The 27,062-nt window shown below is 30.1% G+C and overlaps 1 protein-coding gene across 7 annotated transcripts in view; it reads right to left on the reverse strand.

Moving 5' to 3' along the window:
* Positions 1-20,967, reverse strand: part of LOC132760260 (collagen alpha-1(IV) chain-like) — a 33,690-nt gene extending 12,723 nt beyond the window's left edge. For 2 of the 7 annotated variants that reach the window (XM_060752209.1, XM_060752203.1), the window contains exon 1: positions 20,157-20,899. In XM_060752209.1, coding sequence (XP_060608192.1) covers positions 20,157-20,561 — 405 coding nt within the window. In that variant the 5' untranslated portion in view covers positions 20,562-20,899. Of the gene's footprint in view, positions 1-12,704; positions 13,689-20,156 lie in introns of those variants that run through there. The other 5 variants (XM_060752204.1, XM_060752208.1, XM_060752207.1 and 2 more) reach the window with 5 other exon arrangements.
* Between the last annotated feature and the right edge of the window lie 6,095 nt (positions 20,968-27,062).

The raw sequence follows: 27,062 nt of genomic DNA on the forward strand, positions 1-27,062 counted from the left end.
TATAACTTTACAAAATACAAAACTATAAACGAAAAATATCCAAAATATATTCCGCGCCAAGTTATAACGAAATCTCTTGGTGTTATGTACGGAGCTATATAGCCAGCATTCGGAAGGGCGGTTGTTCTACTCAGGTGCAAGCTCGTACATTAAAAGTGTATATAGAGGTACCAGAAGTCTTAACAATATCACTTATAAAGATTAGGAAACAATAAAGGTCCTAATATAGGTCCCTGCGGGACTTTAAAGTGGTTAGATCTGGTTTATATTCCAAGCATAATTATCATCGCATTGGTTTCTGGGGGGTAACTTGTAAAAAAAGGTCTTCTTATTCTTGCATGCCAAAGTTAAGAAGGCAAAATCCTGTGTGCCCCACCTTATTTAAGATATACTATGCTCAACCTTGATTAAAATGTTTTTATCACATAAATTTATTGAAATCTTCATAATTCTAACTGAATATTTCAAATTTGAATAAAAGAATGAATAAACTATGAATGGAAAACTGCGTTCCCTATTAAAGATCAAGTAAAATTGGTATTTTCTTATAAAAAACTGCCAGTTTTTAATGACACTATATATTCATATTGTGACCACCTAAAGTGTGTAGAATTTTAAACATGACATATCTACTTTGTGTGATGTCAAAACATGTTTATTTTACATTTACAAGGAAACTGTGAATCAATTAACAATATTCTTTAATATCAAATTTCAGCATTGTATATCTTTAAAACCTTTACTACATATATGTACATATATGTACAAAAAAACAACTCTTTTTTGACATTTATCTAAAGCTTGAATAACAAGACAAATTGTTTTACAATGTAATCCCTTGAATGAAACCATATTGAAAAGATGATAAAAATTTAAACGATGAAAAAAAGTACACTCATTTAAACAAAATTCGTTCATCTGTTGTTTATAAGACCTAATTTGTGTTATATTTACGTTCGTATCTTAACGAGAACGGACAAAACAAAGGAATTCACAAGGAAAGTATCACAAAGTTAGCGTTTTGTTAAGGCTGAAAGGCAATGAAAAGCCGCAAAAAATTATTATGATAATGTCAATGTATAACCTGATGAGCATATTAACGTCGTAAAAGAATTTCGCTGAATTAAAGATAGAAAGGAACTAATTTCAACTCCGAAGTCCCTGGCTCGGTGTATACAATAAGGCGATTATAGTGTACTTAACAATTTCTCTCTGAAATGCGAGCGATCTAAATAATTTAGGTTTAATTGTTCTAATTTGAATTATTCTTGCCGAAATTATCCCAAGTTACAATCTTGTTTGTGTTAATTAATGTATTATAATTGAATAATTCGAAACGACGGCACCTCTTCTCTGATAAAATAATCATATTAACACAGAAACAGACGACATACAAAAACCGGATAATGGAAAAGTTAAAACGGTTTCAAGTTGTTTATGATCCCCATGTGTAAATTGCACAGATTGACTTTTTCAATCTAAAGACATAAAACAGGCAATTTAGAAGACAAATGAGAATAAAGTAACCATTTATTCTTTTATTCAACTTTATTTACATTGTGTCTTTACAAATCTTGTCCATATAAATGTGTAAATACTTTGAAATTTATTAAGCTGCTTATCTCGGATTTGTTATCTTGCGTCGCTGGTTGATGAAATGTCTCCTTGACACTTAATCTCGGAAATTCAATGTCATGGTCATTTATCTTTTATAGCTTTTCAGAAAATATGTGGGTTTTGTATTTTTCTGGTCCTTCGGGATCATTAATTACTTCCGGACGTTTTGATTGTTGAGAATTGAGTACCGCTCCAGTCGGTGCTAGGGGGCGTGAGGGATGTTGCATATATCATGTACAGATTCACTTAAATCAAGTCTGCAATTGTCATGTGATTTTGCAATTTTCAATGCTTCCGAGGGATCACTTAATTTATTTGTACACGGTCACCTTTAGATAAATTAAAATAAAGACTTCGGTTTGTGTATACCAACCGCCATGATATGACCGAAAACGTGTTAGAATCGAACAAACCAAACACTTCGAATAAGGACAATAAAATGACGATTTTAATTCATATTTCTTTCGACCAATAAATAAAGATAAGACTGAAACTTGAAGATTTAAATAGCGGTTTTTTTTAGCTAACCTTAGTGTGAAAGTAACACTCAAGCTTTACCAGCTTTGAATTATATATCAGTAACAAGGAATCACGCATTTGAATTAAAATGTCAATATCCGAAATATAAAAACGGAATTTTGTCTATGGCATACATTTTGTGTACTTCTCAAATTATTTATGGAACTTTTGTTGCGACAATTAATTTCAATCACTAATATCTATTTATTTTGGCTTCTTTCTTTTCTGGTTCAATTATTTCTCGCCGTCTGTTTCAATAACGGCGTTGAGTCTCTTTCAACAAATTAGGTTTTATCTCGCGCTCAATGGCTTGTTTTAAATTAAATTGTTTTAACCGCAGTAGCGTAATTTATCAAAGGGAATTGATAAAACATAATCGAAAAAGTGGGAACAATCATGTTAAAATTTGATAAAAGAAGACACAGGGTTTATACGTAATTAAAATCTTGGATAGATTTTGTAACAATTACATTTTTCCTAGTTACGCATCTCCTTCTATAAATTTGTGATATTAAGAGATCTAAAAATAACATATTTCCCACAAAGTAAGCTAATTAGCTTAAACTATATATTACTAATAACATTGACAACTGAGAGTGTTCTACCGTAAATATAAACGTGAATACACTAGGAATAGGTTATCAAGATTGAAATTTGTATAAGAACTATCGCAGATCGCAAATGTTGCGAACAAAAAATAAAAAAGACGATCATTTTTTTTATCTATATCTTTAATGTGAAACATAAGCGAAACTTTTTTTCTAAATGTGACCGGTGTCTCATTTTTAGTCAATTGATTGAGTGTCAAGCGACCCCTCTTAAAATCTCTGTGTTTTTTTTAGAACTGAGCTCCTCCTAGTGACAACTTTAATCACACAATGCATGTGTAAGCAAACTTTTAACATTTCGAAACCGGTAGATATGCAAGTTAAGTTAATGTGATTACTGTGTTAAACAATTTAATCAATAAAACGTAAGAAGGTCGCCTCCTATTTAAAAAAAATTGTTGCATTTTCTAAAATACAAGCTTTTATTCGGAAAAAAGTGTACATATCTCGTAAACAATAAAGTAAATTTGTTTAAATTTTCGATACATATCTCCTGTTAGGTGTATAACTGACCTATGTTGTCATATTAAGTTCCTTACCGTACATTTATTAGGGGCATATCTTAATATATTTCAATTCAATTAATACACTGTTTAGCAAGATGTTTTTGAAGGTGACATTGCGGGAGTTTACCTTTGCTACAGTTATCATATTGAATCTATCATAAATTGAATCTATCATAAATTGAATCTATTACAAATTGAATCTATCATAAATTGAATCTTTGATCATAAAATGGATCTATCATAAACTGTCAAAGTGTCGTAAATGTATTGTTGTTATTTTCTCCCTTAACATGGTCTTTGATTCGATTTATCAAGACAGGCGTCTGGTGATCAATTTCGAAAAAACAACAAATCATTTTCTTAAACAATTTGTATCAAAGTTGAAAGACAAAATGTCTTAAGCAATGTTAACATTAAAGTTATGCCGTTGTTAAATAAATGGAAAAAGGAGGGTTTTATTACTGTTTTATTCTTTGAATAACAATAATATTTGATCATTTGGCTGTATTTTCTTTTGATCAGTGTAGCATATGTATTGAAACTTTCAGCAGATAATTATTAACATCAGACAAAATCAATCATTTGTTTTAACAGTAATTTACGCTACACAGACAAGTTCCAACAATAGTTCTTTTCTCTGTTTTAATGTGTGTTCGTGCATGTTCTCTTAACATTTGCACCTAATAAAACGCGAAGAAACAAACACATAACTGCAGATAAGTACCTGCCAAAAACAAACAACATTACCATACTTTGCTTAAATGAAATAAATGTTCTCTGTATGTGATAAATGCTAGCTTTGTATATATCAAACAGTTTTATGATATGCGTCATTTTAATACAAGCACGTCTTGTTATTTCAGGATAGGACTTTCATAATGATTAAGGATATGTTGATAACACCAATCAATCTAAATGTTCTACACCTTGCAAGTGTCCACTTATTTTAGAGGTCTTCGGACAACATATTGTTCTTTGAAGATTCATCTTTTTGTTCGATGAATCTTCAGGACGAAAAACAATCCCTGGAAACAGAAAACAAACGAAAACATTGGTCACCGTAGATGCAGTTATATCAAGTGAGGAAATAAGATATTTTGAAAAGTTTTACTTCGTTTTTACCCTGATAAACTTAAGTATTCCAATGAGGTTCAATTCTCAACACAAACAAAAAACAAAAAAAAAACAACAGAAATATACCACCATATGATCCACCCCTTGTTCCTGATGGGTTGGTAATAAGGATTGAGAGATAAGAATTACAGTCACCGCTTATCCCTGCATGATCGTAAGAGACGACTAATGTGTTCGAATTATTTGAGTCTTCTCATCTCTTATCTTCAGCAGGAGAGGTCGCTCTGACCCCATTGTGTTGCTTAAGCTATGTGACACTCGAGGTTAGTCAAAACAATTTTATGTGTTTAGGAGCCATATGACATTACTTGTGTTGGTGCGCAATAATGCCGAACACGCAAAAAACTAACACACTAAATATTTCAAAAGGACAGTAAACATATTAAGAACGCTAAGGTGAAGTGATGAAGAACAATGTAACATCTTTACAGCTGCCACACATAAAATGACACCTGTCTGCTGTTATGAGTATAACCATTTTAGAAAGGGGGAACCCCTTGAGAACCATAAAAGCAAAAACAACACGTTAACAATCGCAGACGTTCTTTATAGCCAAATAAAACAGAAATTTCATCAATAACAAAATAGGAAATCGGTCTGATGTTTTATTAGTGTTGAAGATATTTTTTTTGAAAAGTATCATTAATAATTGTCAAGTTTTCATAAGTGACATTTCTTTTTAAAATTGTTATAAATTAAGAAAATATTGTATGATATTAGATAATTTACAGTAATAATTCAGTAATGGTTTGTTGCATAACAACTGCTTGCAAAGAGATTTGTAAATAAAATTATTGTCTGAAACAGATTGGTATGATGAGTTTATATACACCCCTCTAGAGAGGTTCTTTTAGAGGTTCTATATGTTCTTTAGGAGACAAAGAGTTTATTTGTTAATTGGATGTGGTTAAAATTGTTACTTTTTGAAAAAATAACTTAATTATAAATAGGTTAATGCGCTACAGAGTAACACTGGAACCAATGGGTCATATCAGTTATTGTTGCATGGACACCAACACTGTTAAAAGATTCAAACTTTAGCAGCATTACTTGAAGGAATATGTTTTCAGAACAACAGTTTAAATCTTGATATTAATAAACAACTTTCACTATTTACGAGGTGTAATCAAAAGTTCTCGGCCCGATATACTTCTAGCCACTGCAACGATACGTCAATACCGATGTCTTATTGAAGATTACTGACAGAGTTATACGCAGTTTTACACAGGCTAAGTAACATAAAACACACTTTGATCAATAGATTTGGGGTGTGTCATTTAGACCAAATGGAGAAAGTTGAAATAAAAGCCGTCATTAATTACCTCTGTAAGAAAGGGATGTCCTCCAAGGAAATGTATGAAGACTTCATGGATACACTTCAGAAGGAGTCCCCTTTTTATAGCACTGTGAAAAAAATGGGCTGCTGAAATTAAGAGGGGCAGGGAGATCATTGGAAATGATGAGCGGCCTAGGCGGCCAACAGAGGCCACCAACGATGAATCTGCCGAAGCTGTGCACGATCTGGTCATATGCGACAGAAGTCGAGACCCGCGAAGGAAGTGGGTATAAGCTTCGGTTCAGTTCAGGCAATTCTGACATGTCAAAGTTGTGGATGAAACATGGGTCCATCACTTCGAACCAGAATTCAAAAAAGAGAGCATGCAGTGGAAGCACACTGGCTCACCCCCTCCAAAGAAATTCAAGAGGGTGCCATCAGCAGGGATGGCTTCAATTTTTTGGGATAGACAGGAGAAAACCATGATTGACTATCTTGAGCAAGGTCGTACTATAAACGGTACGTACTACGCAAACGAATTGAGACGTCTGTGTCAAGAAATCACGCGTAAAAGATGGGACAAACTGACTCGAGGCGTTCTTCTCCTGCACGACAATGCGCCAGAGATTTCTATTTTGAAGGGTTAAACAAGTTGGAGCAGAGGTTGGCAAAGTTCATTGATGTAGAGGGCGATTATATTGAACGAAAGACTATTAGTTGGGTCCTCTGACTACCGGAAGTACATCGGGCCAAGAACTTTTTGATCAATCCTCGTATCTAACAGATTGACGCATATGTCGAGGCTGACGGGGCGTGAAATTAGATTTAGTCCATTAACATATATTGATAATACCGTCTCATATAATTTAGGTAACATAACTCTAAAATCTATTTTGAGCGATCTGCATCTACAATGAACAATTATAGCAAAATAAAAACACTATGATAGCTGCATCAATATTCATAGTTATCATTGTGAAAATAAATGAAAAGAAGTATCAAATATTGTCTTTGCAAAATGTTAGGTGAAAAAGAATGTGATTGGGTTTATCTTGTTTATTTATTTAATATTGTTATCTATTGCCAATGATTACTATATGCCTTATTATGATTCAAATATTTCTGCTTAGAATGTAATTGAAATGGTAAGTAAATAAAGTAATTACATATTTTGAACATGGTTGAATAAACATAATATTCATACGTGTTATTAAGTTAGAAGTAAACCAACTTGTGCTGCTATATACAATTAGATAAAGAGTGAGAATTATAGTTAATAAGCTTCAGTGCTAACAAAGATAATTTAAAAGTGATATTTTGTTATCTTTCACAAAATTATTAGCTTTATTACAGGTCAACAACCTGCAGATCTATCACAATAAAATATCATAAAATGTCATATTCATTATATTAATGCAATTTTCTTTAATCAACTGTTATAATTATCTTTTTTTTCCAACAAAATTAAACGACGATCAATTGTATCAGTATGAAATGCACGCAATATTTCATTATATTTTAATCAGGATTACTTTACACATAGATGTGATCGACCAAAGGATTGGCCACATGCTTCTTTTCCGAATGTTAATCCTATCATCCCAAATAAATTGGCAAATAAACTATTTATATTATATTTATATATTATGTGGCATATGTCCATTGTTTTAGAGGAAGCACCCCACAGATTCGTTATGAAAAACGAAATGGATAAATTTATGACAACATGGTGCTTCAGTTAGAAATCAAGCAATGACTGCCTCTACTTCAAACATTAAAAATAAATTTTGATAAACATATGTGACTTTCGTCCAATTTTTTTTTTATATTAAATTGTTCAATATTTTTTTCTTTGTTTTAATCTGTCCTTCCTTTATTTTTGTGTTTACATTATGGCATCGACAACTTTGAATGATAATAAACGTTAAGGCTGCATGCCTCCAGATGATCCAAAAATTCAAGCAAATCAATCTTAAGAAAATGTACGAAAAGGTTACAGTATTACAAAATGCAAGTAATAATTTACTTGTTACATGCAAAGAATGACTGATTAAGCCGTATTTATCACCATATTTCTACTTCGTGACTTACGCAATTAGGCTGTAATTGTATTTTGAAATTTATTTGACATTTATTTGATAATTTACGTGGATTGAAAGTGCACTTTGCAAGGTGTTAATAACTATTTTTGTATTTGAAAATACTTTACTTTTTGAAACATTTTCAAAATGGTCAGGAAAATTGGTGTGATCTGGAAGCTTCTTTAAAGATAATTCTAATCATAAGCAAAGAAAACAACAATATCCATTGAAAATTGCATACACGGTTTAATTTAGTCTATTAATGGCTGATGATGAAAAAGTGCAACATCTCTATCGCCGTCCTTACACTAACTTATAAACGGTATTAAATCTTAAACACTAAAGTGCTTGAATTAATGACCCCGAAGGACCAGAAAAAATATAACAACACTCCAGTGAAGTACGGGTTACTTTTTAAAGCTGCCAACACCGACCTTGACACATGTTGTTAAATATACAATATTAGCGATTTGGTTCGGACGATTTCTGTATGTATTGCACATTTCATTTCTGATATTGTAAAACGTTATTAAAATTTAGCAATATTTCAGGCACTCTCACAGTACTTCCCTACCCAATTATAACTTTAAATGCATTTGTTATGACAATCCTTTACTCATTGTGTTACAAAACAAAAATATATCGTATACGCATAGTTCATGCTATTTGAAACATGTTCGACCAACGACTTTTCCATTCAAAACGTGTACAAAATTATGATTTAGAAACCGTTAACCTTTTTCTGTGTACGATAAATTGAACTTTGTAACAAGCGTTTTTATATGTTTTCTGTACGAAATCTGCTGTGGTCATAGTATTATTTTTACAATAGGTTTATCTCTTAGATTTGGTTTGCTTTATTGCTAATCATGGTCATGCAACTACATAGTTCGGTGAAGAAGCAGGCGCTTGTTTTGGTTGAGTCTATTATGTTTTGTTTAGGGGGTTGAGTTGTCATACACAAATTTACAATTTATATGCATTTATTTTTTTCCAATGATTGTTATTATCTTAAATGCTTCTGGGATAGTTATTTTATCAATTCATTTGTAAATAAGATTGTTATATGTCTATTAACGGAATCATTTTAATGAACACGAAATTAGTTCACACCTACATGTGTATTGGTAACGTGATGGTTTAAGCCAATGAAAACACGTCAATATTATTATACTCAGGCAGAGAAAAAGTGTGCAAAGAGTAAATCGATAATCTTTATGTAGCCAGCAAACTTTGAATTGCAAGTATTTTTTCGGCAGGATAAACTGTCCGAGGATTCGTATCGTAAAATGGCTGCCATTTTACAGTATCAAGTGATTATCCCAAGCACCACCGCGACTTAGCGCGGAATTTTAATTATAGCTAACCTCGGCGCGTTATACCTTTTTCATATTTTTATTGTAATAAATATTTACAAACTGTGTCTTTCGGGGTTTTTTTTTATCAATATATAACAATAATGATGTTAATATGAATAAATAATCATATCTCAAATCGTTGACTATGATTTACAATGAAATTCTACCTTAAGTGTATTAAAAAGGTTTTTAATTTCCTGTAATTTTATTTTGTGATTATGCTTCAAAGCAGTCAATTGACCGTGAATTTTCTTTTCATATTTTGATTTCCTTGAAATCATTTTTCTCATCTGAAGGCATGCAACTTTAATATGGTGATACATTAATTACATTCCATGAAAATGTTTAAAGATATAAAATATCTCATGACATGTTTGTTCATTTTACATTACACCTTTAATTCAGCAAACACAAAGTCTTCACAAAAAATAGTATGCAATCGTACCTATATTACATACGAATGTATGTAATATTTTTCTTGTTTAAACTTTCACAGCGTCTGCTTTATTACCGGTTTATTTCATAAAATTAAGAAATGATGGGGTTTTTTTTACAAACTCCAGCTGCCGGATTCCCTGTTAACATTTCGCTTTTTGGTTGTTTAGTTGATTTTTACGTCGATTGTAACACATTTTGTGTAATACCATGGCAGCCAGTCCACCTGACCGTGTTTCCTGAAAAAACTAACCAGTACTTACCTTTTTCCGGTAGATGAGTAAACTAAACATTCAAGCAGGAAGGAAATTATTTACTTAATGTTTTATCTATTCGATACGTTAGTGTTATTTGATTCATGAATAAAGAGATAAACTTAAAATTATCGCTGTTTATATTCTTGCTGCAATATTAGCACTACGTTTCGCCCTACACACCGGAGCATTTGCCAATAAAATATCTAGTTTATCTTAGATTATTCTCATTACGTTTGAGTATTATTTGATTACCTAGAAAACGACGGATCAATAACTGAAATTCGCAACTTTTGCGAAGAATATTTTAGATGTACATAAAAAAAATATTTACAATTCTTCAATACAGATACATTTCTTGAGGATTTTTTTCTAGTTTATGCAGTGGATATTATGGCATCATATAATTGTAACTCGTTCGTTATCTAGGATATAAAACCAAACATTCCTACGAGTATGTGGATACAAAAAAATGATATACATTGAATATGTTTATGCACGTGTTAACATTTCATTACCGGTAAACAACATTACTTTTATTTTTTACAAGCATATTCAATGTAATGCATAAAAATAAATAACAAGTCACTGCTTTAGAAAGGGCAAACGTGCAGGTCATCAGGTTTAGAACAATGGCTTATGTGCATGTTAGAATGCTTTTCACCTGAAGAATATAGCACTAAATATCACATTTTGTTTCGTCATAAAAGGGCAAGATCTTGTGAAAGTAGTACTTGTTCCATATAATAATACTAAATCACTACAACTATACTTATTTCAAAAGAAGCGAAAGACGCAAGAGACGGTTCTTGTATGCAGCTAATGAGTAACTTTATGAAACTATAACAGTACACAGAAAATTAAAAACAATTTAGCTATTAAAATAAAAGTAATTCTTTGGCATAGAGAGCTTTTATATCAGTGGGAATATTATAATTTTCTAATACCAATGGTTTTGACAAAGAAAATGTATACTATATATACATCATTAAATTTTACTAACTAAAATAATAATTTTGTTTTCTTGCACACAAAAAAATCAATTTCTTGCTTGCTTCCAAATCAATTATGCAACTCCTTAACATAACATCGAGACATCGATACTATATGCTTCAATGTATTTCATCCTTTTTACGTGTCATTAGATGAAATTTTAATCAAATAAAGGGCTGACATAAAGAATTTTGCAATAAATTTCATTGTATTTTTATTTATAGTTAGACATAATTTGTCTGCATATTTCGTTCGTTTATCTGAGCATATCGGATTGTCTCAGATCTTATTAACACATTAAACGTAATAGCATTTTCACTTTCGTATATATCAACAGTTCACAGTGTTCTTAAAATTTCAGTATAAACTTCAAGTCTATAATATGTTAAAAGAGCCTGGTTTATTTTGTTTCTCTCATTCACAGTCAGCTCACTTATTTTCTTTTTATATATAAACACTTACATTGTTTAAGGTGGCTTACCAAATTATTTAAAATTCTTTTTTTATGTTTTATATGCTAAAATTTTAAATGAAATATTGTACAGACCTATTAATTTCCGATGCTTTCTAACATAATATTTACATGATTTATTTATTAAATGTAAAATGTTACAAGCATACAAACAAACTATTGGTTCATATGAAAGACTGTTAAAACTTTTAAGGTCTCTGTCCGGTTTAATTTATTTGAAGAAATGTCATTAAGCTGTCACTGTGATAAGTATTTATGGAGAAAAATGAAATATCAATTTTGGAATATTTGAATGTGCACATGCATATACAGTTTTTGATTTGGTATTTGTTCCACAATAATAAGATTGCAGGTCTCTTATTGCAACCATTAACTCCCATATCTAAAATATTGTTCTGTCGTAGTCGACGCGCCGTGAAATTAAAATGCGATCAATGACTGATATAAAATATTATCTCTCACAATGTTTATCTAACAACACCAAAGTTGATATGCTTATCGGTAGCACAGGTTTCAAGTGATATTGTATAGTGTTTTGTACTGTCAGAGCTGCCATTTAATAAGCAAACGAAGCAAGCTATATCAAACATTTGACGTATACCAAAGTGCTGAAATAAAACTTTTCAAAGAAAAAATACCTACGCAGTTGAAAAATGAATTAAAAGAATAATCAATAAAATAACAAGTGCACAATGTTAATATGATAATGATAACAAACACATCCGCGCAGTCTGATCAGGATCCATGCTGTTCCCTATCAGTTTCTCTATTTGTTATAGGGTTTGTAAGCGAACAGCATGGATCCTGATCAGACTGCGCGGATGCACAGGCTGGTCTGGATCCATGCTGGTCGCAAACCCATTATGTTGGTTTTGTCATTGCGCGGCTCAATTATTTATTGAAGAAATATTTACAAAACATTTAAAAAAGACCAGATCAGATGATTTGAAAATGCATTGTTTAAACATTTACAAGATGATTTGAAAATGCATTGTTTAAACATTTACATCTTAGTTAACTTATATTATTAATGATCTATAATTCATATAGAAATGGTCATTTAATACTATGATTAAAACACAGCAAATGTTCAATTTTCATAAATATTGTTTTTGATAATAAGTTTGTATACCGTATATTGGTTTATTTCCAAACGCGATTTTGAAAAAAGAAGAAAAATTCACAAAATTTATAAGTTAAATATATAAATAAGATGATTTACACGTAAGTCGCCATATAACTTATTTATGTTGCTGCGACTGAAAACAAGAAGAAAAAAAAACATTTAAACGTTATGGATGTTAATAGTCAAGTATTTAAAGAGGGGACCGAAATGTTTTAAAAAGTTACAAAACCCTCCTTCTTGATAAAAAATGGTTTTAAAGGTTTCAAACTACTGATGCAAAAATTAGCTATTGACGTCAATAAACAAATACATATACACTACTTACCGTTTGAGGTGCTGGTGAAAGTGGATCATACGCCATTCCCACGGGAACAGCTTCGCGTTTACTAACACTTTTATCATTTGTTTCACTTGATTTTAAAACGTATTTAATATCATTGCGTTTATTTATATTCTTCCTGTCGTGTTTCTTATAACTTCTATTTAGTTTTGAAATATGATCGTAATATGAATCATCTTTAATAGCTGCAATAGTGTCAACTAATGAATTCGTAGATTGTTTTAATTTACTTATTTCCATTAAACACACCCATAAACCGATCGATGTCAATAAAAAGAATACTATGAAAAGGGTATTGATAATATTTTGAAAATTCAATATTGTTCCTTTTGGTTTGCATGGTGCAAGGCTGTTGCCTCCCTTAAATTCCAATGCCATTATGTCTGAATTTACTCAAGTGAAATTTTTAAAAAATGCCTAAATGTTCAAGCAAAAGAAATGTTTATTTCATTTTCACTCGCTCATGTCACTCAAGTTGTTTTATAATATATAAATAGATACAAAATGTAATGTTAGATAATTAATTGTATACATTTATCACCTAGCGCATCATATTTCCACAAGTACCTGTAGCACGTTACCTGTCCACAGATAATTAAAGTAAAATCAGCCAACTTAAGACAAATCCCTTGTCATCCATAAATTACTTATTTTCCGAATACTAATCCAAGTCACCTATATATCCTTTGGTATGTTTGTGGGATTTATTTTCTTTATTGGTTTAAATTTTCTTTCGCGTTCTGTAATATATCCTTACGCGTTCCTACTGTTTCCTTCACCTACCATGTGCTCACTGCTAGTTATCGGCAAAAGTGATGAAACGGTTTTCTTTCGCATCAACTTATTCACTATCAGATTTGCAGACAGAACCGATTGATTGCGTCTCAATATCCTCTATACTAGTACGTTATCGTATACAAATCACGAGAAAAACCTTTATGTAACCAATGCGTGTTTACTAATAAAACTCGTTCATGCTTTATCAATCTATATCATCATTTATAGTGCCAAACAGATGGTTAACAAGATAAAGATGTTTCGCGTAAAATATCTGGTATCGTATTTAACCTTGAAATTTTACGGAAAATATTAACCTGTTTGATAGGCATCTAGAAATCTTACAGGTTTCACATTGCTCCCATTTTGATTATAAAAACTAAACTGTTCTTAATGTTTTATATTAAATTAATAATTAGAATGGATCATTTTGAAATTTCGCAATACTGAATAATTAGATTTTTGCTGTTACATGTACATTTTGTTTTTGTGTGTGTTTTTGTGTGCTTTTCCCCCTTGTAATTGTTTATCGTATACAGTGTATGTTTTTTTTTCTATGTTTTTGAGTAATGAACGGTGTTTATAAGTTAGTTAGTTTTTTCTGAGATCAATGTTTGAAACATTTTATAAATGAAAGTCCTTATAGCTTTCATAAATGAATTATTATGTGTAGCAATGTTCCCGTATTTTTTTTCGTTTTAACAAATTCTAAAAAAATAGGAACATCGCCTCTGTGCGAGAGAAAGAATAATTGTTCTTAAATTCAATAGTGCAATGTCTTATTATAAAATAACTTTAATACAAAAACTAATTGTCCCCAGTTTGTTGTTAATTTAGATGTTCTTTATTTTATTTCAATAAGCTCTTTTTAGGAAACATACTTATAATTTCAACAAAACTGAAATAAAAGTTATTTATGTAAATTATCGTATGACGTATTATGTCTCCGACTAGCAGGTTTGTGAGAATTACATTATCTAATGTTATTTGATAAGTTCATAATTCCTTTTGACATCATTTCTTTTATTTATAATTTGCGAAATATAAAAACAATCGCGCCTCAGCATAAATGATTGGTCTTTTCCTGAAGTGTCATATGTGTTAAAATCTAAAAAAAATGTAAATATAATGAAAATTCAAGTACCAAAAAGGACATGTCTTTATTTTGTAATGATTTTGCGTATAATCTAAATTAGTGACGGCACCGCGAAATTATTTTTTTTTAATTTGAAATGTTTCTTTGAAAGATGAGACAAATATGTTTTGATACCTTATTTAAACAATATCACACATAAAAACAGAATTTGCACTACTATATCTTAAATGATAAACCGCCCGGTTAGATATAAATATTTAGAACATTGGAAAGATAATCGGGCGACCCGGGTTCGATCCCGGAAAATGAATGTTAGTTTCGTTGTGATTGATCAAGAAATCCGTCCTACGGTCATTCGCAATGTGCCTCTGGTCTGGCACATGTATGTACACAAGTTGCCAGTCCCTTGCAAAAGTGATATACACTTGTACTGGTAAACTGCTTGAAAGCATGGCCAGGGACAATGCAGTGGCTGAACTTTGCTTATGTTCATTTTGAAAATGTAATAATTTAACTAGTGACCTTAGCCATATTATTTATAGGTTCATTATGCCCCAGAAATGCTATCATGTTTTTTTCCTCATAAACTTTATTTTTATTTTTGGTATCTAATACAATTTTAAAAAAAAAACTAATTTGCTTTGTTGACAGTTGGAATAATTATAGTGAATAAGCATTTTAAATGAAAGTCTAAATATTACTTTGTTAGTCGCCGGTAGAAACCGGCGACTATATTTGTAATAGTTTATATATTATACCTATGGTAGGAGAAGTCCTTAAAATCTGAAAACAAAAGCATATCAATCATTGAACAATTAAAGACAACAATTATTTTTCAGTAATCACAAAAAATCAAACATATGATAACTTTGCTCAGTGGAATGAAATATGCACATATTGACGTCTTAAAAAGCAACATTACAATTTTCATAAAATGAATCAATAACGTATCCCCAAGGATCAGTCATTGAATATTAGAGATACTATTACTTTTTTCTATGTGTCAAGCATTGCTATTTTATAATAAAAAAATCATGAATGATATTTGAAATGACTCTTTAGAATTATTTGGTTTTTTATTTTTATGAGACCTTTTATATTACATTATTTTATCTAATTATAAACAAATGCTCCCTGGTCTTTCGTAAGAATCACGTGACTACATGTTTATAATTGTTGTATATCGTTATAAAATCTATTAATAGTAACAGATTGCTGATAAGACAGGTAATTTGTACGTTAATGGTGGTAACTGATAAGATGTAAATCATTGTAATTTTGTACAGATAATTACATAAGTTATTTTTCATTAATCAGGTTCAATTAGAGAAACCTGTTTACTTTAAAAATACATTTTCAAAACCTTTTCCTTTCTTCTTGGTAAAGGGTTTAACTTGGCCCTTTCTGTCAAACATTCGACAAAAAAGTTCAATTGTTTAGTTTATGTTGAACATCCCAAAATATTGTTATGCTTAAGAGGCACATTATTGAAATATATAATACATTGTAATAGTAATCGTTGATTTCGGTATATTCCGTCGGTTTTCGTCACGCAGGTTTCCAAAACGGTATGACGTCAGGGGTCCGGAATCGTATTAGATACATAGAAAAAAATAATAAACTATTTTTGTGTTGATAGTTTATCGCACTGAAAGGCAATTAAACGTTAATTTTATATATCGTATGTAACGATTGGAATACGTGCATTGATTTCAACTAAATTATATATTTTTTCTATAGCACATAATAATGATGTACAACACTTTTACAGTAAAATTGTATTGTTTCATGTAATAATTAAACATATATATTTTCATAGTCACTTTGCAAATATTCGATGATCGGTAATTATTTGTCGGTAATTATCTGAATCTGAACTAGTAACCTATACGGATTTCAATGTATGGTACAACTTGTACCATACATTGTACTACAACAGTATATGTATAAAGTATAATTACAAGAAGAATTGCCAGCATAGCACTTGCCTTACAAGCCTCAGTGGCAAACATTACTCAACTCATTGTTCCTCTTATTTTTATACTTGAACCATTAAACTTATATTTTCTTATATTTATGATAATACAATCATTTTTCTATCCGGCGACTTGATGCTTTAGCATCAAAATCTCTACTTGTTTCCATTTTGCTACCTTAACTATATATAACTGCACAATAAGCGCCACTTTCCTCAACTGTGTAACATCCAACATGCTCTAATTCTACTATCGAGAATTACTTAACACATGTTTGACAATTATGTATGGATTTCTGAGGCATGGTGTGTGTGCCTTTAACAGAGATAATTTTAAAGAATTACATCAAATGTATTCAAATTTATTCAATTAACATTAAAATCTATGAAATACTTGAGTTTTAAGCACAAACAATGCGGTATCAAAAATTGGTTCTTCTGTAAAATAAAATGTAAATCTTTTGTTTTCGTTTGTTAATATCACGGAGAACTCAGAAATGACGTGAAATGAAATAACAATAATTTGGTATCAGAAATAATTACACTTCCTTTATCATAGCCGACGTGCCGTAAAATAAACTTGCTGTGATGGAAATAATAAATAAAATCCCTTGAGATAACACATTTTCAATTACCAACTTGGTGTCTAGACTTTAGACTTATAGGACATATTATAACACGGTTATATAAGTCAACATTGTGTTTTAATGCGATTATTTTTTTTGTTGTTGCCGTTTTCTATTTGCTGTTTTTGTGGGTTTTTTTTGTTGTTGTTTTTGTTGTTTGCTCGTTCCATTTAAACTATGGTGTGCTCTTTTATAACCAGTCTGGTCATAAGTGAAACATATTTTTAAATCACAAAGTATCGGAACAACTTTAATGTTAAAATAAATTTTATCACTTTTAGTTAAAATTTTTCTTAAATCATACAACGACTTCTTCCTGCTATAAACACAGAAAAAGCATGTAACATTCTTATATTTAGTACAGCATGTACTTACATAATAATTATTTTATTATCTAGAAAGAGATTGATTTTTAATATTTATAAGCGCTCTTTAGTACTATCATTTAAGTAGCTTTTGATTCACAATTTTATTCATTATTGTTATTTTAAGCTTTATAATAGTACTTTTAAAACCTAAAATTTTAGTTAGATTTGTTTCAGATAAATGAGGCAACTCACAAAGCAATTTACTATACGAGAATAGTGCAGAATTATTGCCTTTTATGTTTCTGCTCGGATTCGCCTACTGGAGCGATAGCTAATGACAATTAAGGAACATCTTATTCCTCATATTTTTTTTCCTTATCAAAAAATCTTAGAAAAGGTATTGGTCAACGACGCAAGAATAAATTACCGAAATAGTGCGATTACATGGTACAAAGTGGAATTTATGACCGTCGTTTGTATACGATATAAAAAAAGATATACGACACACTGTACGAATGTTACTTTTATCATTTTGTATACATTTTTAAAATACCCATTTACCCAGTGTTCAATAAATGTTACTTAACTAAAATCTTAGGGGTACCAATTTTTTTTTTTTTTTGGATTCATACATAAATATCCTATTCTACATACTGTTAATCTATGTTCAAAACTTGATGTTGGACATATATTCCTAATAGTGACAAAACAAGCATGAAAAATGTCCTATTGACATTTATGTGCTTTTTAAAATATCTTTTAATATTAAGAAATGTTAGATCGCATATAAAAATTCTATTTTTTGGATTATTTTTATAAGAAACTATTTTATGGAGGAAAAGAACTTTAACTTTTTTAGTTATTTAATGAACACGTCTATTATAAAATATATCTGCATAAAATGTTCTTCTATATGATCAAAACATCAAAATTTAGTTTTAATTATTCTGGATTTCTAAAATACTGCTGTTTATAATTATTGGAAAACGATAGATGAGGTACATTTTCACTATTAATACTAAATTTGCATGAGAAATCTCCTTCTGTGTCACATTTAAATCTATTTTTAGATTTTAACGGCCATACAGAACATTTTAATGACTGAGATATTATAATTTACGTCATGCAAACATCGACATTCTCAATTAGTTTACAAAAAGAAAAGTGTTTTATATCTGCTTTTCAAAGTAGTTTGAAGGTTGATCAAAGCACCGAATATACGCTCTTCAATATAACGTCGTTAATTATAAATATATTATTAGTTTTAAAGATTTTTGACATATTATATGGCCCTATATAAATGCTTGTTTTGAAATATTAACCTAGCCGCTGCAACCGTTTATATAGTTAATATAAATAGTAATATTTAAAACGAATTTATAATACATATGACTATATAAACGTCATGATTATCCAATGAAAAGCGACGTAACAAACGTACAGTATGATAAATGTTTTGATATTACCACATATGATGCTTATTAGTTATCTCTTCAAATAATCATCTGATTGTTTAGCGTTCATTCACGTCTGTTTCATACGTCGAATTTCTTTAAAACTGATTTAAACAAACTTCTGTTTTATTACAATACTGCGTTATCAATACATTTGTATTCAACGATATCGGTCTTGATATGTATATATTAAATGCAGGTGTATCTTTGCATGAAAATAAATGTATGTTAAAAATTTATCACACATTAACATACATAATATTATTTATACTAACATATAATAATTTGTTTTCATTATCAAGAAGAAATTCAATTGAAAGTAAAAAGGATGAAGCGAAATGCATTTATGTCAAGTTCAGATCCACCTTTTTAATAAAACACCTCATTTTAAATCGAAATATAACTTTGCAGCACGGTAACAATAATTATTTATTAGAAACAACTCACACGATTTTGTTTTAAATTTTTCTTACATTTTCCCATCAACAACACGTCAACAAAAGACAAAAGGCCAGCATATGTCTGTCCGATATAAATATAAGATATTTTGTAGACTAAATTGCAGATACGCATTACGACATGCCAGTTTTTAACACTGCAAACTGCCAAAATCTTGTCACTTGTTTTTATTCTTTTAACAATGTAAAACAGTGTCCTTGACAAAATTTCTCTAAAATGTATTACATGTTTGATTCATGTAATGTCAAAATCGACGCGCCATGAAATTAAAATGTTACGGTAGATTCAATTATGATGTTCCATGGTACACAGTTATCTTCAAACAATTCTATTTTTCTCGTATGAACATGATTATATTAAAATTGATACCTGACATATGATTCAGTATTGACATTTGTTTAAAATACGTTAAGCTTAGTCTAAACTTTTTTCTTTATATCAAAGAGGTAAAAAGATATTAGTTTTACCATGTAGTCAGAAAAAAAATATGTATACATTAAAACGCTGAGAAAAAGATAATCTATTAAGCAAAACTTTATAGTATGAACACATCTATTTTTGTACTTTTTAAGAAATAAACTTTGCTTTTCTACTGCATAGTAATATTAGCAAAACAGTTTTTACCCGTTATGTGACTATGTTTAAGAATGCTTAATAATTATTATGTTAAAATATGCAGTTTTACTTGACAATCATATTATAATTTTACTGAGTTCCTTCCCAAGAAACTGCTTTTACTTACCGTTTTAGGTGCCGGCGATAATGGATCGTATGCCATTCCAACAGGAATACCTGATCGTTTACTCCTACTTTTGTCTTCCATATGTATTGTGTCGAAATTTACATTAATATTTGTTCTCTTATTTTCACTGTTTTCTCCATTTTCAATCTCACTATCTTGTGAATATTTTAAATCGTACCACTGATTATATTTTGGACCACCACCTTTCAAAATAGCTATTGTTTCGACTAGTGAATTCGTAGAACGTTTTAATCTATTTATTTCCATTAAACACATCCATATTCCAACTGATGACAATATAAATAAAAGTATGAAAACAGTGTTAAAAATATTTTGAGAACTCCATATCGTTCTTTGTGAATCGCAATGTCCATGTTTGCCCGTATCTCTTATCTCTACGCCCATTATGTAATACTTTGTTGTTGTTTTTTTTTCGTCTGTACGTATGTAAGCTTAAGCTAGTTATATAGGATGGTACCTAGTGGAAAAGAAATTAAATAAATTCTCATATTTTGAAAAAAATGTCAGATAAATTTTAAAACAAAAGTGACATAGCTTTCCTTTTTTATTTAAATATTTCAATGCCAGTTTCTCCCATTTATCAAAATTCCATTTTATTTATATCCATTTTTTTTTATCGAAATCCTTCTAATAAGACCGAGGCGATCACCTGATCTATTTAACTTATCCGATGCTCTAAGACCCGCTTGCGTGTGGATACTGCTAGTTATCGGCAAAAGTGATGAACATTTTCGTAGTTGTAACATTTTACTATCAAATAGGCAGACGGAGCCGCGATATCGCATTTCAATATCCACACATCTAGCAGCGTTAAATTCGATAGAAAGCCAATTAGTTCAAGAAAGGTTTACTCACATATCTTAAATTCACCTAATCATCTTACAGCATTACACTATGTAGTGCATTTGTTTTTGTTTTTGTTTTGTTGTTTTTTGTTTTTTTTGTTGTTTTTTTTTTGGGGGGGGGGGGGGCGTTTGTTTTGATTTTTTAAAGGTAAGAAATGTTTGCTATAAAAAATCAACAACAAAACAATTCTATGTAGAGCTCAATATAAATCTCTGGTATACAGCTATGTAAATAACGAACAGATATTTTGAGAGTGTAACTGTCTATTTATTATACATTTAGTATCACATCACGCATAGTTTTCCTGCTGTTCTGCCGAAATAAACTATAAAAATAAGCAATGCTGCATCATAACGCAGCAAACAATAAACATGTCTTTTCAATGAACACTTTGTGGCTGTTACAATAAACATTATGTAGTTGTTTTTTTTTTCAATAAACATTATGTGGCTTTTTCAATACACATTATTTGACTTTTTCATATTATGTGGCTTTTTCAAATTGAATGAACATTGTGTGTTTTATTCCAATGAAATTTTGTGGCTTTTTTTAATGAACATTATGTGACTTAATTGAACATAATGTGATATACAGATATAATGATTATATTTATATTACTTAAAACCTATCCCATTGTCAATACTTTAGACTTATCTTCAATTGTTTAATTAAATGTTAGCGTATTAATTCAATAAAATAACATAATATCAAGAAGATATTCTGCATGCCCGATTTATTAACATTATTTTCGTACACTCTGTATCTGAAGGAATAAAAATAAAGTAGTGGTAAATGTTATCAAAGGAATATTGTTTAATGTTCCTGTACTTTACAAGAACACATTCTATAAATATATGACACCAATTGTTGTTTTTATAATTCAACATTACATTTTGACTTCATTATCACATATAAAATAATGTTTGGATTATGTTTGTTAAATACATAAAAAGTAAGTTTTTTTAAGTCTCATTTTTGAAATTTATTTTCAGCATATTGCAAGTAAAAATACAAGAAGATTATTTCCCGGATGTTTCTTTGTTTCGTTACCATGTTGACTTTGTTTCATTAGAGGTTGTACCAACCTGAAATGTAAATAAAATGTAAATTTCATTAAATGCGATAATTTAATTTGTTATTTTTTAACTAATTGTTATGATCCATTACTTGATATTTAGTCAAAAATATGGCTCAAATATTTGCAATACAAAACATAAACCGTTTCATAAATAGAATTAAAAACATACAGTATCTTTCACTTAATCTGCAATCTATTATCGCCTTGTAAAAGTGAATTATCGGAAAAGACATGCCAAATCCCGATTTCTTTATTTCTCGCATTAGTCTAAGATAAACTATTTTTATGACAAATGTGTATTCATGAGCGATGACAGAATGAAGAAAGTATTTAACATAAGGAAACAACGTCTAAAATCATAAATGAATACTTCTAATGTATATACGTCATATAGAGTTTGCTTGGTCAGGAAATATCTAAAAATTGTCTTTGTGATAATGGCTTTTGATAAAGGTTTAAACTCAGACATTTATTATCAAATCCGTAACAGAAATGTGCAAATAAATGTTGCGTTTCTCTTATTGCTCATGTCGGTGCGTGCAGGTTCACATTGCTTCCGCACTTAATTAAAAAAAAACAGAATTGCCCTTAAACAATGGGAGAGTAATGACCATTTATTGCTAACTTTCTAGTACAAAAACATTTCTTCACGCTAGACGTTATGTAGTGTTTGAAACTATTTTTGTCACGATGGATTGAATTATTTGGAAAAAAAGATAACTCATTTATTTTGGTATATCTGCTTTAATAAATCAGACTAGAAATAGACTGTTCTTTACAATTCAATTGTGCAAATGCTGAGTAAGCAACCTACATACTTTTTTACGAAAGGAAACGGAAGAAGCCTTTCGCGCACGCGCTTTTTGCATAGGGCAAAAATGCAATAACGAATGAACACATTTTTATCAGTATTCAACACTTTGATTTTATCCAATTTTTAACCAATACACGGCGGAGAAACTGTTTTATCAAGGATGGAGTACTTATGATAAGTTGTCAGGAATTCTTGTGATAGTTGTCACGGAGTTTGTCGGGAAACCTTTGTATATACTACAAAAATCTGGAAACAAAGTGATCCCTCGGAAGCATTAATCACAACAAAATTACATAAGATTGCAGACTCGGTTTGATCGATTCTAAAACACTCGCCAAAAATGGTAATTTTCATCTCTGAAAAGTGAGTTTAAGGTGCTTAATTAAACTTTAATGAATAAGCTAGTCTTACATCTTGTATTATGTGTCAAAAACTAAGTTATAGGCTATTTTTGTTTGTCTTTTGCATAAAATCTGGTAGTTTTTAGTAAACTTTCCAAATTATTTGCCAATTTGCAAGTATTTACCTGTTTAGTTCTTGTCTTCATCCTTGCCATACATAATTGTCTAATGATAATGCTAAATTACCATTTTTGACGAGTGTGTTTGTAGTATATACAAATGTTTTCATACGAACTCCGCCACAGTTATCTCAAGAACTCCTGACAAGTTATCATAAGAACTCCATCCCTCGTGTAATAGTCCTCCCCCATGCAATAGTTAGATTGTTTATTTGATAAACAAAGAAAAGATGCAAAGTTGAACATAAGTATTAGCCATCACAATTCTGCATTCAGAGTCTTTCAAATTTGAAAGACCCGGCATGATGGGTTCGAGTCTGACATCAGAACCTTTGTATTATAGCATTTGAATAAAACCATCTCTTTTGTGTGCTTGAAAAGTGTCACTTGGATATATCTTCAATTAAAAATATTCGGTAAAAGGTACAAAAGTTTGCCCGTGTCATTATTGAAGCAGAGGTCTTTAATTCGAATTCAAAGGCAATATTCTCTTTTTATTCCCATACCATACTAAAGGACTTAAATGAACATGATTTAAAGTAATATCACCCTAATAAAAAGGTAACTTGGCATGACTTAGAGCGGGAAGTCTTAGTATGCAAAAATATGATCTGTATTTATTACAGATACAAGTAAATACGCGGGTTTTTATTTGAACCAACAATTCAATAGAAGCGCATACATAAGTCCTCATCTACGACTTTTTTAATCAATATTAAAAATTGAAACAACGGGATGTTAATGATAAAATTCTTTACTTGTGTATTACATAATATAATATAATTAAAATTGTGCAATTCCTTTAATTATGTGGATTGGCAAGGTGGGACGACTCAGTGTAAAACAGATTGACACGTGACCGGTTGTTAACAATATCATTCAACTGGGACGTTTTAGTACCTTGTCATAGTTAATAATGTAAATCATGATAATCGTTATTTCAATAATTTTTACATAAACATATCTTATTAATGTTTAAAATTAATTTTGTGTAGTGGCAAAAAGTGACGGGTGCTTTTGCGTAGATTTTGACAATATATTACGATAAACTGCATACAAGTGTGTGTGTTATTTTGCTACCATCTTTAGTTTTTACATATACTATTCCAAGAAGAAACAAGTAGACCTCATTTATTCTACAATTACAATTATCTCATTGATTTTTATGTCCGACAAGGTGGCAAGGGGATATTCTTAAAAAGATTAAAAATAATCTATTCTAAATCTGTTTATAGTAATCTTGGCAAAAAAGCTATAAAGGCACACTTTCCTCTTTTCTTAAAAGCTGTTTTATATAATTACATACTTTGTACCGTTAACCTTATCGTTATTGTCTATGTATGTCTACTACATTTCTTTGGAGGGCGATGATCTTTTGCTCTATGCTTATTGTGCCTTTATTTAATATTTGACTAGATAAACAAATTCACTTCGAACAAAATTTAGGTAAACTTTTAAACAGCTCCTAATTTTTGTAGGTTAAAAGATTTGAAGTCTCTGTAAGTAAATGGTTAAGCAAAATTTTAAAATGGGTTGGGTAACATTTTCTTAACATTGCCAAACAATTTTAATATAAATAATCATTTGTTAGCTGAATTTGTTTCTTTTAAATGCTCAGTAAGATAGCATTTTTTCAAACGAAAGATATTTTAGATTATTTAGAGTTTCTTTATTTCTGAGAAAGAGCCCTTCTTGTAATTATCGAAGTTATAATTAATTCAGACGAGTTTGCATAACTCATAAACGTTAATTACTGTTTACATTTTGCATACAGGTGCCTGTCATAGTATACTATTGACATATGTTGTTAATTTGTAGTGACTTATTCTACCCGTTGGGGGCATATCTTGAATGATCATTTATAAAGTAAATTTATATTCGGCTATGCTATCAGAAACTGGATTCATTTGTTTATTGTGTTCACTTTTTAATGGAAAGAATATGATTTTGGGGCTTGCATAACCTTTGAATTATGCGTATTTGTATCAAATGCTTCATAAGAAGATATTCACGATTTAGTTTAAATTCTCGCTCTTTGAATATTTCTATCAGATAACAATATTGATCTTTGAGATTTCACTTTTTTATCGTCAATCATAAAACAGTCGACGGAGAGTCTTTTTATTTCAATTTGCAATTCTCGTGCAATACCGTGATAATGGAACAGAGTGCACACTGTTCCACATCAATCAGCAATGTCATTTCTTCAAGCTTTTTCAGAAATTCCCTTTTTCTTCTTCTTCGTAGAAATAAGATTTCAAAAGAATAACATCGTCCTTAAAATGACACAAATATTTTTTTGGCAATTTAAAAAAGATTTATTATCTTCCTGACCATTTCCTGATCAATTTTTATCTTGAAATTGTTTGCTTTTAGGAGGATTCAAAGAAGGAAAATTTGTTGTTTCGGCGCACAGGCGTGTGATATATAAGCAGAACACAGAACGCTGAAAGAAGTAAAATCAAAGTGTTGATAATATAAAACTACGAGTAATAAGGCAATGTGAATTTCTTTATTGCAAGTATTGTAAATAATGCGGCCACAGCTCTGCAATGAATGTTGTTAATTAAATTGTTTGTTAATGCCAGTAAACTGTCAACAAATTTTATATCAATCACATTAATTCTTAGAACGTTGTTTAATATAGTGTTAAACGGTGAACAAAAAAGCAACACTTTAAAGTAAAGAATAAAATATGTAAATAACACCAAGTATATATTTAGGTTTTGGTTATTATAAGATACGTTCATTTTATTATATTATCTAGAATAAGCTAACTATTATAATTATATTTGTATAATTGGCCAAAAGAATGAACATTATACACTGCATTTTAAATGCAATGTTCAACTCTGAATTATGATAACCTGTAATTCGTGGATTATATAAATCTCTGTAGCAAGAAAAATGATTGGGAAAACTAAATATGTTAAAAAGATGCTCGTATTGAGAACGATGTCTCTTTTTAAATTAACCAGCACCATTTAAAACATACCTAATGAGATAAATCAAAACTCTTGTATCAAGCAAGGCATAGAATCGTTTAGTTGCCCTTAAAGGATTGTTTGATGAATTGGATATTGAATCATTGAATACTGCAAGATTTAAGTAATACGAGACATTTATAAAATGGCATATATACGAACTATTTTAGTATACATTATTGGAACACACACACACTATGGGGAATTTATTTCTTTTCTTCTGTGCTTGGGTAGATGCTAATGTCAATGTCATAAAACATTACAACATTCTCAAAGTATCTGAGACTTCCTTTTAAAGAGACAATTTTTATCTTTTAGCAATAATTCATTTTTTGCCGATTGCAGTTTTAATGAGACAATGGACTAATTATTGTAACTTATAAAAAGTTGATTGCAAAAGACAATGTTTATCTAGCTTCTTTTTTGTACGAATATACTAAAACAATTTGTATAAATAGTTTTCCTTTATATTAAGTACAAAATATTTGAAAATTAAAACTTAGAGTAATAGCAAAATGTACAGGAAGAATGATACATGTACTTGCACTATTTTAGTATATAAATGTGTATTTTCCTGTAAAAGGTGTACTCAGCTTTATATATTTTGTTTTTGAATTGGTATAAACCGCCGACATGTTGTGAA

Source organism: Ruditapes philippinarum, unplaced genomic scaffold (genome assembly GCF_026571515.1).
Source record: "Ruditapes philippinarum isolate M1 unplaced genomic scaffold, ASM2657151v2 ctg1631_1_1_1_1, whole genome shotgun sequence".
In the NCBI taxonomy this organism is placed as follows: Eukaryota; Metazoa; Mollusca; class Bivalvia; order Venerida; family Veneridae; genus Ruditapes; species Ruditapes philippinarum.